Below are 16,267 nucleotides of genomic sequence, written 5' to 3' on the forward strand. Positions count from 1 at the left end.
GCAATTGTGGGTGCTTTTCTAAACACAATCGCTGGTGTTTCCTCAATAAACTCAGGCAAGTCTTCATCTAATAATAATATGTTCGAATGTTTTTTAAGCATTTTATATATAATGTGACTGTGCAGAATATTTAGTTATAAATCCACATCTATTTGACATTTCTTCTTCATGTATTCTTGGTGTCAACAATTCTTCACTCGGTCTTGTATTGACCTTTTGAACTGCCTTTTAAATTATGCTCTGACTATACCCTCTTTGAAAAAATCTCTCTTTCAAAATATCGCCTTGATGTTCAATAGATCTAGTATCCTACAATTTTGCTTTGCCCTTACAAATTCTCCATATGGTAAATTTGTTACAATACTTTTGTTGTGACAATTATTGGCACACAACGTTGTCTTTGCCTAAGTCGCCTTTCTAAATGTTGTTGCCTGAATCATATCATTGCTGATTCTGATATCTTGATCGATAAAACAGATATACGACCTATTGTTTGAGCAATAAATTTGATGCCTCAATTATTTGCATTTAAAGTTTAAACAAACTTTATTAGGTCCCTCTCTGTGCCCGACTAAATTATGAGTACATCATCTATATAACGCCACCATCTTATAACAGAACCTGTTTGTTTTGTGTAAATCTATTTTTCTACTGTGTACCCCATAAATAAATGTGCCACTGATGGGAAACACTTAGCCCCCCATCGCTACTCCTGAACGTTGTTAATAAATTTGACCATTAAAAAGAAAGACATTATTTTTCAACATCAAATTCATTACATCATTCAACATTGTCTTTTCTAGGTCGAAAGTTGCAGACTTCTTGTTGTAAAAAAATTCTAATGCCTCTAGAGCTGCCGCATGTTCAATCGAAGTGTACAATGCTACTACATCTAATGTCACTAACCAGTACTTAGGTTGCCATGTGATCTGTGTTAAATGCAGTATATGTGTGTAATTTCTTCACCATGGGGTTTAGAAAACTATCCAGGAATTCAGAAATCGGTTCCAAAGTTGACCCTATTCTATTGACTATTCTCCTACCTTTTGGTATATGATCAAATGATTTATGAAACTTAGGGAGAAAATATATAAACGGAAATTGTGGAAAGACAACCACATTTCCACCTTCATCAGCTGACTTTATTTCAATTTCACAATCTTGTTGTAGTGCCTTCAAAGTTTTATGTTGCTCAATAGACAAATTACATTTCATGAACACTTTAGACTTTCTATATGTATCATCCAACTTGCAGATATCTTTAGCCAAAGAATCAAAAAATACTTCAATCAAATTTTCTTTTGGTAAAGGTGGAATAAATCGAGATTCAAGACGTAAACTCAATGACTAAATCATTCATGATTGCGTGCATAACAGGCTCCATCTCTTCTTCCAAGGACATAAGCAATTTAATGTGTTCCAAATCCATTACTGTATGTATTGATCCTTCAGATGCTACAATCCTTTCATGTGTAGTATCAATATTTATCTCAGAAAATATGTTTTTTGTTAACATTTCTTACAGAATTTGTATGCATCCACATGCAAATCAATCGGTTTCAACCTCACACTTGGTGTGAATGTTAACCCTTTTTGTATCTTTTAAATAACCATCCTGCGTTTGATCTTGGACCTTGTTAATATTCCTCTTGGATCCTTGTGTACCCTTTCCCCTCTTTCCCCTCCTCCCTTTCATTTGATAGTATCCTTGTCTCCAGATGTTTCCTTGGGTTTTTAAAAAGACACCTTCTTTTTATTTTCAAACTTATTTTGTTGTTATATATTTCCTTTTCTCTATCGTCAAATTTCTAGAAAGTAATTTCTTATGGGTTTGAAGTATTTATGATCCAACTGGATCCTTCAATACTGTCTGTACATGCTGCATCTGAGCTCACTGGTGTAGACATTGGAGCATTTCCTGTGGATAAGTGTATATTTGATCTACTTGACAGTCCCTATTATCGCTAAATAATTTTCTCAACATTTTTAATTTGATCTCATCTTGATGGAATAATGGAGGCATAAATAGATATATGAGGTGTTTTTCTTTTACAGATTTACAGATGGTTTGTGAGACAATTTGTATTGAATTTAAGGTCGAATTAGAAGTTCCTTTTAGGATTTTGAAATGGTGAGCATACAGAATGTTCATTGTGAAAAGGAGAAATTGATCACGTAGAAACAATTGAAAGAGATATGGTTAAGTTATGCTCAAGGTTAATAGTGAGAGAATCATATAAAATGGAACAGAATTGTTAAAATGTTTTTCAAAATGGTGATCTTTTGATAAAAAAGTTGGTTATATATCCTAACATGGTCCTAACATGGTTAATGAAAAGAAACAGCTTTTGATCAATTTGTTGGTTGTTTGCAGATAAGGAGGATTGGAAACAGTATATTATGAAGTACATTTTTAAGTTTGTAAACAGAATGAGGATACTGGTACAGTGATGAGGTAGAGTGGGATAGTGGGGTGAGGTTGAGTGGGCGAGTGTGGTAAGGAAGAGTGGGTGAGATAGAGTGGGTGAGGGAGGTGAGGTAGAGTAGGTGAATCGCATGTGGTAGAGTAGGGTGAGGCAGAGCAGGTGAGTGGCACAAGGTAGAGTGGGCAAAGGGTGCAGTGGAGTAGACAAGTTGGGTGAGGTAGAGTGGATAAAAATGGTGTAATAGAGTGGGTGAGTGAGGTGAGGTACAATAGGTGAGTAGGGTGAGGTTGAGTGGGTGCAGTTGAATGGGAGAGTGGGGTGCGATAGAGTGGATGAGTAGGGTGAGGTAGAGTGAATGATAGGTATAAGGTAGAACAGGTCAGCAGAGTGAGAGAGAGTGGATGAGTGAGGTGAGATAGAGGGATTCATTAGTGTGAGGGAGGGTGGGTGAGTAGGCTTACTAGGGTGAGGTAAAGTAAGTGTGGAGAGTGATAGAGTGAGTACAGTGAGGTAGGGTGGGGTGAGGTTCAATGCATAAGTGGGGCAAGGTAGAGTTGGTGAATATAGTGAATAAGGCATGGTTGTACCGAAAGAAATGATCACCAAATATAATATATGGTAACTGACTATTCTTTGCATTGTATGCACACAACCAATTTCAACCTCCCATCCTCCCAACAAGCCTTCCATAACTCAAAAACATCCATACACTTCAACAGGATCATCCTCCAGTAAACCTTTATCACAGCCTCCTAGTATATTGCATCTCTGCACAGTGGCAATTTACTTATTTTGTGCAATTGCCTGTATTCTGTAATTCTAGGGTCGCAACCCACCACCAAATATTGCCACTATCAGTGTATTTTTATTTTGCACAACCCCAGCAATTGGCAGATATAGGTGATAACATAAAATATTAAACATATAATATTCCTAGTTTGGATACTGTAGCCCAATCAAGTTGAGAAATAACAACTCTTTACAACACTCTTCTGTGGATGCACTTTGCCATTAGTGTGCTAATAAATGACAGACAGCATGAGGGAAATCCTTAGAGCGACAAGTGTGACAGTTATATGGGTTGGGCCCTCTCAAGGGGGGGGGGCAAGGATTCCAGAGGTGTTGTGGGGGCGCTGAGGGGAACCCTTAACCATGGCTCACCAGTATGTATGAAGACATGTATGCACACTGGTACCTCTGTTTGGAACACTATGCATATCAACCTCTTTCCTGGCCAGGTTTTTCTGTCTAATTTTTCAGGCGATTCCCACGTGGCAGCAAAATACAGAGAGGAATTGGGACTACAAGTACCACAATGGGCTCAACAGACAAGACAATGGGGCTCATTACAACTGTGGCGGTCTGGAAATAAGGGTGCCAGTGGCACCGTACCAGCACCCTTTCTGGACCGCCACACAACAACTCTGCGGGCGAGGGCCTTTGTGCCTGTGCCTGGCAGGCCGGACCTGCCAGCTGTAACAGCACCCGCCCACAGAGTTTTGGCGGAAGCACCAGCACTGTTAGCAACGGTGCCAGTGCTTCCATCTCCCCACTCCCATGGAGTCCTACTGGACTCCACGGGAATGGGGAACAAGATTTTTTGGCACCTGACATCCCGAGCTGCCAGAACTTGTAATGTCCCAGTGGCACAGGGATATCAGGTGCCGGAAAAGTGTTATGAGTCAGGCGGCAACTCGCCTGTAAAACCGGCGGGTTACCGCCGGATCCGTAATGAGGTCCAATGTCTGTAATAGGAGTACCGGAATGACAAACAAAATGAGAATAACTAGGCTCCACCATTTATGTGAAGGGGAGAACAAACACCCACTACAGATTGCCCAGACATGCTGCAGAGAAGCATTTGAGAAGCAGTGCTGTGGCAGAAACCAGCAGTGAATGTCACAGAACTAGGGGAGAGCAGGGAACATGCCCCAAACATGTTTTGGACAATTACTTACAGGATCCATGAGGAAAACAGACAGCAAACGATGCAGAAGACGGCCTGTCAAGGCAAGTTGGAAGGAAATGGAGGCTTAAAAGGGGAGTGGCAAAAGACCTTATTAAGACTTTCTGGGGAAATCGCAGCCAACAAGGGAAGGCGATGGGAGGAGTTGGGAGCAGCTTCGCCAGAGGTTAGACCTGTCAAGCAGAAGATCCCTAGAGGTGAAGCAACAATTGTATTTTTCTAAGTACAACAATCAAGCCCTGGTTCTGTAACCAGGGCCCATTCCTTTTATTTTTTGCCTGGGCAGACATAAATCACCAATAAGCAAAGGTACAAACACATTGCAATTGCCCAAAACTAGGACCGGGCACTGTGCAAGAGGTTAACAGCTCCACCACACCTAAACCGAAAATTAAAAGGAGGGGATGAAAAAGATGAGAGGTACTTTAGGAGTCAAGAGATCAAAGAAATTAGAAATGTCAGCCATAACAATAGAAGAGATTTGGTCGTGAAAGCGCAACAATCTGTGAGCACTTTTAAACTGACCACCAGTGTACTGTACTGCTTATGACACCATTTTGATATGACAAAGTGTAGTGCCTGTCATTTTGTTCCTACTGTTTGCGATCATGTTTTTACTTTACAAAAGCAATAAAATAAATCACATATAATAAAATAAAAAAGCTAATAAACAAAGCCATTGCAAGCTAATGTAGTGGGCTGTATTTGGTGTAGAATACAATTGCATTGGTTTTCAAAACAAGGTGATTAACGTGAAGCAGGAACTTTGGCATTCGCTCAACTTTTGTCCTCAGCCAACAAAGCCGTGAGATTAGTTGCTGTTGTCGTATTAATACGAGCAAGGCATATTTTAATGAAGAAAGGCTGTTTATTGAATAATTCTGCCATTCAAATAAATGCAACGTCAATTCTAAAAAGGCACTGGCACAGGTAGAATTTTAACCCATCATTCGGAAGGCCATGTTGTATCCACATGCTAATTCTCTGCCGTGAGCGTGAACACTGAAGAAGTACAGATGTGCGTTAGCGTACCACCATACGCCATCTTGCACTTGACTGAGGCAAAACCTTGTGCATGGACTGCACGGTTTCAATCTAATGCCACACTGTTGAGAGACTGGGGAGGTGCAGTTACTTTGTCTTTAGACATATTGGGCCTCATTACGGCTTTGGTGGTAGCCATGCACTTAATAAGGGCATGGCTGCCACCAAAACCGGGTCCAGGTCCGGGTTCCCTGAATGGGTATTTACCGGGCCATTCCGAGTTTGGAGAGCCCGGTAATTCCTCCTACAGGGAACCCGGGCCCGGACCTTCCCCATTCCCATTTGAGACCCCATAGGGCTCAATAAGAATGGGTGCGGGATCTAACAATGGGCCGATTACGACCGGCCCGATGTTAGCTCCCTGGTTCCCTCGCGGGACCCGCTATGGACATCTGGTAAAACCATGGTCCACATCGGGTCCCGCGAGGGAACCTCGTAATCTTGCGGAATGGGTTTAACGGGTCCACCACCATTAGCGGCACCCGTTAACCCATTCCGCAAAGGTTATAATGAGGCCCATTGACATGTAACAACATAAATAAATCAAGCTGCAGGTCTCAAATGGGGCAAGTGTCCATCATGTGTTTACCAATATTACAACTGTCGATGACAGTTACTCTACCACTGTAGTGATCTCATCCCATGGCACTGAAATGCATCCAGAGAAAAATGTATTGGGCCCATACCTGGGTTGCCATACCTGGGTCTGGGATATGCAGAAGAAGGAATGAGTGGAGATAGTGAAAATTGAAGGGGGCTTCTCTCTTGACAAATGCAGAATCATTATTACAGTTGCATATGTTTGAAGTATGCAAAAGCATACAGTAATACATTAATTGAAATATTCATCAGTGTGATAATTTGCATTCTTAGAGCCTCTAAGGACTGGGAGTTATTTTTCTCTGGATTGGTGATGCTACATTTGGGTGCAACAACAAAACAAATAGAGCCATTCAACATCTTATAGAACAATAGTGTAGCAATGTACACTAAACTTGTTTTTTGCATTTGCCATTTGCACTTTGAAAGTGTATCCAAGTGATCTTGCAGTCATCATTACATGGAGCTGGGCATGACAGTTCCATGTTCTTGGAGCCATTATAAGCTAAAGGGCTTACCTAGGCCCTGTCACCCCACCTATTGTGGGAAACCCATCATTTAGGGTATCCACCTCCCAGAATTCCCCTCTGCGTTTGGGGCAAGCCTGCAATGATTACGGGGAGGGACAACTATGGATTCAGAAGAATGAGCACTATGTAGAAACCCTACTCAGTTCCATGAGGCCAGCAGGGACACAGAAGAACATGATTGAAGTCCAAATTATCTGGAGCCAGCTAACTAACTACATCCCCCAAAATCCTTTACTTTTACAAAGGGAAACCCAGCTTGGTGTAGACATAGTTGGGTAAAGTACTGCATCAGGATTATGGACAGTCAAAACAAGATATTTGGGTGAAAATAGATTTATTGAGTGTCTATAAAGAGTAATTTGTTACTGTTTTTCAGTCCTAAGTAACGTTCTATGCATTATTAGAAACCTGTTTATGGGCCAACATTAACCAGATGTTGACGATGTGCAAATGTTTCTCCCTTAATCAGGCTTTTTCAAGGCATTTACACAATCAAAAAACTGTTATAAACACAAAGACCTGTTGTGTTGGTTACAATTAGTTTTCCGTCAAGGTGTTCTTAATACATTTTTACTTCACAATTTACAACTATTTCTCAAAGGATTTACAAGGTTATTGGCGATGTTATACTTGTCCATTTATATGCATTTGTTTGGTGCAGTCCTAAAATCACTTCACAATATCAGCACTTGCCTAAATTCCAGTTACACCTGTAAATATAAGGAAGAACTGAGGGGGTATAGCAGGATAACAGAAGGTGAAAAGAAAGAGTTAGGGATGTTAGCCTTGTTGTAAGGGCCTAATTCATATCTCCTAATTAGGCTCTGTGTTGGTGAACATGCACAAATGTTCCATAATGAAAGTGGAGGCATTGGTTGGTTGAATACTTTATAGCATCCATGCTAATTATCAATAGTGAGGTTGAAGAATACGTTTAGAGAGACCACTCAGTGGTATATAGTGTCAGTCCAGATTGGTCGCATTTGGATCTATATATAGCGTAGCACAGAGTGTTGAGTCATGAGTCGGGTAGTTATGATGAGCAAGTGGCAGTTGTCTGAATTAAAATGTGGAAAAAGCCTAGTGCGAAACCATTCAGACTGATTTTTACCCTTAGACTCCATGTAGATAGCCTCTTAGGCTGAGCACAAATTAGTGGTACAGTCCTTTTTTCAATTCATTTCCAAATGTATCTACATGATGAAAGGTAATAGAGGTGACAGGTTATAGGTTTAGTGTAGCAGTGAAGCAGGTTTACTAGGGGGTTCAAGCCTATGGTGCTAGATAAACTAGTTTCCATAATTACGTCGTCCTATTTACCTTGTGCGAAACAACGTTGTTTTATTTCCCTTTCATTTTCCCGTGGTATTGCTGTTTCTTAGCTCTCAAGTAAATTCTTATATGTTACCTATTAAGGAAGAAGAAGAGATGGAAGAGACTAAGTGACCTGATAACAGTTGTTAAACAACAGGTCGTGGTGTCTAGGTTATTCTTAGCTTAATAGGTGGTTGTTGCCTCTCTGGAAAATGGCGGTGCTCCGCGTGTGTCTTGGAGCACCGCCATCTTGAGAATTACTATTTATTGACCGAGCACGTCGTGCGTGAGAAACACGATGATGTCATCGCCGTTCGATCGCGGTTGAATCTGTGACATTAAATGCTTGTGGCAGGAGACGGCGGCATGTGGTGATTAATATCAAAGAGCGAGAAGAGGTTCTGATATTTTGCATTGTATAAGTGCGCCCTTCAGTTTGCTCTTGGAGTGCCCTCATGTGTCCCTTAAGAGGATTGTAGCAGGCCTGTGTCCTCATTAAGCCTACAGGGGTCCAGTGTTCATCACAGTATAGTTGGGCCAAAGGGTTTGGGGAAACAAAAGGTAAATTAATAGATCCCATTGGCTTATCAAGGGGATAATAAGGCCAATCAATCTGCTGTTGTCAAGGAGTGAGCAGTGGTCCGTATAAGGGTACAGACTGGCCAAGCCTAAGTATGCGTTTTGGCAGGTCCCAGAATTGTGATAGCTATTCTTATAGGTGTTAAGTTGGATGACAAGGTCTCTGGGTTTCCAGAACAAGTCCGAGCAGCTGATTAAGTTACAAAAATTGCAATTGTGAACATGGAGCTTGGTTTAAACATCAATCAAGGGTTAGGCTCATTTAATTGGGCTATGGTGCACATTGTCTGGTGGTAGGTTGACTGAACTGGTATGTTCCTTGTATTTATATTTGCAATGGCTTAGTGTCTGTAGTTTTAGAACAGAAAATTTAGGGATTGTATGCATTATTTGAGTTTCCATATGATGCTCATTCATGTAAGCCCTGCTATACACAAACATTAGGGTTGTTCTGAGTTCCAGGGGATATTCTATTAAAAAAAAGTAATGCATTTCATTATCCGTGTTGAGTCGCTCGGTAGTGGTCCTCAGATTGCAAATCATTTTAGCTTCTTCCTGGCAAATGATTGTTTCTCTGTCTCCCAGCCTTGGGAGATGGTAAGTATGGATATCAGCAGATGTGAAGGGGGAAGTGAAGGAGAATGAAGAAGTGATGAGGAGGAATACCAGGAGGATTGAAGAGGGGTGAAAGAGAAGAAAGAGATTTCGAGAAGGATATCGGGAGTATGCAAGAGTTGAAGGAAAACATGGAGGTGGTGAGGAAGATATATATTATACAAAAAGAAGGTATGTTGACTAGAGTCTCAAACCACAAAGCCAAAAAATTCAATGGTAGGGGTATATTTAATACCCAAAATTCACACATAAACCATAAAACATATTTTTATTAAACATATAAATGCTGATACTAATAAAATGATCACATTGCATAAAACTCTGTAAAAACATAAGACATATATTTCGCAAAACACAAGAAATACAAACAATGGGTTAGTTCTTCCAACAATTAGATCAACGCCATGTGATACTTCACATTGGAGTTGTACTTCTGTCTTTTATGGGATATTGTTATTTATATACAACCCAACTTGCACACGTTTCTGGCCTTAAAGCCCAGGTACATGTAGGACATTCATCAGGGATATTCAGTTGCTTGTGTTTTTAGTGGAGATAGAGTCTTCTTTCCTATCATTCCTTTTCTGCCAAGTCTATTAAAAAATACGAGCCCTGTAGGCTAGAGACACTGTATTAGTATTAGTGTTTAGCTATTATCATTAGGATCTTATCATTAGACCTTTGATCAGGATACTCCCGATCCACCTAGGAAGCGAGGTATGTATCTCTCACACATACCTTGTAGATTGTGGAGAAGATTTCCACAACCTGTAGTGTACCAAAACATGGTAATAAGATGGAAGATTTCCTTTTGCTGGGGAATATCACTCCACCTTTTCTTCTATTCTAAAACAGATAGAGACAAAGAGGGACTATCTTGAGACTATAGTCGAATGTATTGAACTAGAAATAAACATTCAATATTCTTTAATCATGGATAATCCTCATACCTGTGAGGATTGAACTCGTGGGGATAAAGTTTGTCCACCCTTCAATATAGTAGTTGGGCAGGTAGGCACAATAGCGTTGCCACAAGGTGCTGCATATGCAACTACAAAACACAGGAAGGAGAGGGGGTGAGAAAAACAAGGCAACAGACTTCACTCAAAAAGTGAGTAATGTATATACATTCACCAGCGAGAATTTCACAAAATAGAGTGCACCCTTCGGAAGCTGCTATGGGGGGGAGGACACCCACGAATTGCTCTCGCCACGCTCCAAAGGTCTATCTGGGAAGGAGGCATTGGACTGCCCAGGATACAGTCATATTACTGGGCCAGCCAGATGGCGGTAGTAAATGATATGCTCCACGGAGACGGAAGCCTCCCACATATCAAAGGTCTTATCTGTAATGCCACGACCACACCTCTAGAGCATCTGAATGGAGGCCTGAACCGCACATCACACACGGATATGGCAACGCATTTAGTGAGAATATGGAAAGATTCACATCAGTACCTAGGATGGGGCGGGAAGCTAACGCTGGCACAACCCCTATGGAACAACTGCAACCTTCCCGAAATAAGAAAGCTGCCCAGATGGCCTGAGTGGGCCCAGCGAGGAATCGCCAGTATAGGAGATGTGGTTCACAAGGACAACCTGGTACCATTCGAGACATTGCATGAAAAGTTCTCCCTCCCAGACACAGAGAGGTACCACTATATACAGCTGAAACATGCTTGGACGACCCATAGACACATAACACGAGACATGCCGGAAAGCTCCCCATTAGAGAGAAACATAGTTTTGGACCGGGTGGACCAGAAAGTCACCTCTACCATGTACAATGTGATAACATCCTTTGCGACACCGGAACAAACCAGCTTGAAGGCAAAGTGGGAACGGGATGTGGGTCCCCTTCAACCGGAGGACTGGGTGGAGGCCCTGATGTACCCGCGAGAAACGACCATTTCCTCTAGACTTAGACTGGTCCAACTGAAGATCCTGCACCACACCTATTACCCGAGAGTGCCTCTCTTCCGCTGGGGCAAATCCTCGGACGCACGATGCCTACGCTGCAAAAGTGAAGAAGGTACCTTTTTCCATATTTTGTGGGAATGTAGCAGGATACAGCGGCTCTGGCAGAGATGCTGTTATAAACTGTCTAGCGTTATAGGTAAAGAGATACAGAGATGCCCAAAACTCCTTCTCCTGGGGATCTCCAGTGACACTGACCTGTCCCGTTATGAGAAATTGTTCTGGTCGACTGCGGTAGCAGTTCTCAGGCGGAACATTGCGCAACTGTGGGGATCGGAACGTACGCCAAGCTTTGAACAGTGGGTCACGGATGTGGACATATGCGCTATAATGGAACATAGAGTGTACGCGGCGAGGGGTTGCACACAGAAAGCGGACAAAATATGGAGAAGATGGGAAGGGGCTAGCTAAAGGACAAGAATGGCTCCACAGCCTCTGTGACTGAGAGTTGCCCCGGGAGAGTGGAGGAGACGCCTCTGTAGAGAATAGCCTATGCCACGAGGTCATCTGTGGTCAGGTTGACGGTCTGTCGGACCAGGGTCCCGGAAGTCGAGTTTTTGAATGTTTTTTGTTTCTTGATTGATTGTCTCTCTCTCTCCACATCCTATCACATGTACCTGGAAATGTAGATTTTGCATATGTTTCTCTCCTCTCCAGTCCACCCCTTTCTTTCCCTTCTGCTATTGCCCCAAACTTTCCCCTCCTTCCCCACGTCCCTACCCGGTATTGCAGAGAGATAAGTGTGATGTTGTTTTATGTTTAAAATCAATAAAATCTTTGATAAAAAAAAAAGTGAGTAATGTACAAGCATATATCACCTGCCTCCTGCCAAACTGAAAAAAATGAATAAAAGAGAGGGGAATCCCCACACTTACTTTAGATATGCTACTTTCTGTATGCATGAGGAGAGAAATACTCTAGGTTTTCTCAATGTAGGCCTTATGGTTCAAAATGCCCAACTCCTTATCTCCATATATAGGGATAGGAAAAGAGCATGTTATAGTAAGTTGAGGTAAATTGAATCAAAAAGAAAGATAATGATAGTGTTAAAGGCAAGTTTTAATGTGAATTTATCACACTTACCCCTGTAGTTCGATTTCTTTTGTGTAACTCCTTTTTTCAACTGTTTACGTGCTAAAGGAAGCCGCCTTTCAAGATGCCACTTATAACGTGCATGCGTATTTCACGTAGTAAATTAAAGCGGTGACGTCACTACATGATCACGCCCTGATGTCATCATGCAGCCGCGTGAGCATCAACAAAAATACTTGCTGCTGTTAATGGGAATCGTAGTTTGTCTACAAGCATTGTCCCAATACACCGAAAAGTAATTTACAAGAGATTTTAAGGGTCATTACAAATAAGGCAAAAAAACATTGACTTCAAGAAGTTTCACTTAAGAGGCCATAATGGGTATTGAATTTGAAACAGAATTCAACACCAATGTTATCTAATATAATGGGAAATGTCGTTTAATTACAGATATTATCCAAGTTCACAAATTGAAAAGATTTTAAAGGCCATTATAAATATAATTAAAGACGTAAACGTCAAAAAAATTCAAGTTGAAACGTATTATGTCAAGACAGGTGTTCTCTGGTGGACCAAAATAATGGACCCCATCTACAAGCATATATTCCTTCGCACTTCTAAATAATTATCAAAATCAAAGTACAAAGAGTTACATGCCCCATGGTTTGAAGCTAGGGGTCTGGAACAGGCATTATCTACAAGAAAAAGTTTGGTGGAATACACAACAGTCAGAAGATTCAAGGGCAACAGTACACTGTGTCATATTACCCCAGGACAATCATACAGCATCGTTTAAAGCTCGGGGTCTAGGACGGACTTACTCTTAAAGGAAAAAAGTCTTGTGGAATACAGAGAACTCGAAGGCAACAGTACATTGTGTCATATTCTCACAGGACAATCATCACCAAAGATCTTTCATATCTGCATGGGTGGTGGTGAGGAAGCTATCAGGAGTGTTTAGGAGATGAAAGAGAATAATGAGGTTGTGAGAGGGAAAATATAAGGTGGATTAAGGAGGAGATAAAGGAAAAACCAGGAGGAGGTGAAGAGGAGTGAGGAAGGGCTGGAGGAGAGTAAGGCAGATGAGGTGGACAAAGCACCGAGGGAGGGGAGGAAGATTACATTTAAAGAGAAGTGGAAAAAGATATTCATAGAGAAGTGAAGGAGGAGACTGAAAATGAAAACCTTAGGTTTGCAGTGGAGAAGGAAACACACCCTAATATTGCGAGGTGAGTGCAGGAGGGGTGGAAGTAAAACCTGGTCAGGAGTTGTCAAGAAGGAGAAGAAAGTGAGACGGACAGGATTAGTTAGGAAGAAAAGGAAAGTACTCCCTGGGTATTAGATGATTGGGACTCATGGGGGAGGTTAACGAGAATAGGTTGGTGGGCGACGAGAGTCAGGACCTCACAACAAGGAGATAAAGAAGGCACTCTTACCCAAGCTGTAGAGAAGCTCAGGTAGCCAACCTGTGGGTGTCAGCTCTCGGGCTCATTTTCTCCTCATCCATCCCTAGCTTCTTCCACTGCTCAGGCCTAATATGAAGGGGTTTCCCAGGAGTCAAGGATGAGAAGCAGAGGACCTAAACATACAGACCGAAGAGCCAAGAAAGAAGTGTGCCGGCATCAAACCTCCAAGACTGGGTGACTGACAAAGGCCAATATATCCAAGGAAGGGATCCCTTGATTATGGTGTACAAAACACAGAGGCCTGTGTTGATCAGAGATACTTTTGTTGAACATAGGGACTTTATGGCTTGGACTTTAAGAGAATATATCCTGTTGATGACGGACCTTCCCCCTAATTGCCCCCCTTGTACAACAATCCCTAACACCAGTATCTTATAACCATCAACTTCAGTGCTCACCCGATACTGATTTAGCTCAGCATTGTGTCAAAAGAAAACATCTGGAGGTTTTAATATTGCTGTGGAAAATGTGGGAAGGTTAAATCTTTAACTCCTTTAGAAAGGAAAGCTCTACTTGCCATTATCTGATTTAAAAACCCACGTAAAAGTGATGCCTCCCATGCAGCTTTCACTGAAGCGGAGTAAAAATGTTCCCGGGACTTTGTTCTTCAGCAACACTCGCTCCTTCTCCTTGCTCACAAATCCCATGATGTACCTGCAGAAGTGTACGAAAGGGTTACCGTTTGTTTTACCACAATGGCATCACATCTCACATGTTGTTCATATTCCTTTTTTTAAAAAAAATCAATTTGATCAATTTGTTCTAAGCATAAGGATGTAACATGCATGTTTGAGGAACAATTACCACTGGGAATGTAAGGGTCAATTCAGATTAAGAAAGGTCCCCTCTCATAGGACTAATCAATTTCCATGAAAGCACAGTAAGACAGGAACTGGTGAGAGAAAAAGTGTGAGGGAACTTCACCAGGACACATGAAGTTGTGCCAATTGTATTATTCTAGCACCCTGCTACCAGGCTTTATGGAGCTGTACTACAGTATATCTGCGCCTCCGTTCACTGCAGCGAGTGCTGTGGGAATCCATGATGGCAAAATGGTGATAGCTATGTTATGTACATGGGCATGTGGGGATGTAACTAGGGATGGGAGGCAGTGCCTCCGCTTATAATGGCCCTAGTGGGCCATATAAGGTGATGTAGCTGTGCATATGATGCAGCACTGGGCACACAATGTTAGCACACCTGCGTGAGCCGTAAATGAGGATATAAACCAGCACCTGGCACACAATAGCTATGCTTACTCTAGGTGGTAATGGAGTATGAGACTGCATCTGGCACAATCAGAGTACCTGAGCATAAGACGCAATACACGGCTTATGCACATACATTTTTACCTGGGCATACGAGGGTATAGCAGGATTTAGGAAGCTACGGCTGGGCACATGATGACTGAATCAGGGCAAATGATACCGCATCAGGCATACAAGAGGAGCTCCTGGGCATAGGCACTATCTGAGAATAAAAAAAATAGCCTCTGGCATAAGACGGCTATACTCGGTTATACGCTGTCAATGATTTTTCATGTGGGGGTTGCAGCAGGCAAAAGTATGACCTGGTCAATGAGGTGGTAACTATTAAATGGAGCCTCTACTCTGACAAAATGAACAAACATATTAACAGAACATTTGCTATTACTTCAGAATAACATGCTTGGGTAATAAGCTGATGCATCACCAGGAGAATAGAGGAGGCAATTTAAGGTGGCAAATGGTTGTTTGCTACGGGTGGAAAATACACACTCCGACTTATCTCCACTTATCCAACTGAATTCTAACCAAGTTAGTTCTAGAAAGTTCAGACATTCCAGTATCGTCCTAGTGCATAAGAAGGTGCTGTGCAGTAGGAAGGAGTATGACAACACATTGCCCACCTTTGACAATTACATCAATTCCCACTGCATTTGATTTGAAATAGCTGATTTGCTCATGACCCCCTTCCACAAGCCCTGGCCCCCAGCTAATGAAAAGAGACAAACTCTACTCTACTCTTTGGGAAGCTAATATCCTTGCTTTCCATTAGGTTTACAAGATGGTAGCTCCCAGAAAGTATGTGAGATCTCTCTGTTTGGTCGGGTCTTCAGCGCTGCTTTCCTGGCAAGGTCTGAGAGGACATGAGAAGACACACCCCTCCTACCCCTCCTTACATTTGAGATGTTGTATCAAAGCTCCCCACCTTTTCGAGGCTCCCTAGTGTGGAGGAGATCCTCTTGATGAACAAAGGAACCTTGTTTCATGCATCCAGATTACCTTTAACCCGGAAACAATGCTCAGTAACAGACTGCCCTAAAATAAAACCTATTCTGGTGATGATTAATTGACATCTTTTCCTGACCATCTATTGACCAGTGGTCTGGTGCACATACTCGCAGCCATGCTCAGGTACAGGTCTGTATATTTGTTTCTAGACACATGGAAAGGCTTTGAACCTTGGGGCCTTCTCGTTTGAGCTCAACATAAACCATTAGGAACTGGTGTTTCTCATCTTAATTCTTTTACATTTCTTAGAGCTATCAAATACACAGGATTTCTCCGGTTTAGAATGGACCCTAGTCATTAACATAACTGGAGACTGAGGACACTGCCTACAACATCTATAGTCCACTCCACTTCAAGATGGCTACTCGCCAAATTCGAGTGGCGTTTTCTGCATCTCAGGCCGCCTTTATTTTGTTTGAACACGCAATCCACCGGCTTGAATTCT

At 42.0% G+C, this 16,267-nt stretch overlaps 1 protein-coding gene across 1 annotated transcript in view; it reads right to left on the reverse strand.

Annotated features, from left to right (window-relative positions):
* The window catches only part of STAT4 (signal transducer and activator of transcription 4), a 632,296-nt gene that overhangs the window by 127,724 nt on the left and 488,305 nt on the right, over positions 1–16,267 (reverse strand). Inside the window, exon 20 of the mRNA XM_069615680.1 lies at positions 14,067–14,203. Within this exon, the coding sequence (XP_069471781.1) occupies positions 14,067–14,203 (137 nt within the window). The remainder of the gene's footprint in view (positions 1–14,066; positions 14,204–16,267) is intronic.

The sequence above is a fragment of the Ambystoma mexicanum genome, chromosome 9, assembly GCF_040938575.1.
Source record: "Ambystoma mexicanum isolate Mex_15411 chromosome 9, UKY_AmexF1_1, whole genome shotgun sequence".
In the NCBI taxonomy this organism is placed as follows: domain Eukaryota; kingdom Metazoa; phylum Chordata; class Amphibia; order Caudata; family Ambystomatidae; genus Ambystoma; species Ambystoma mexicanum.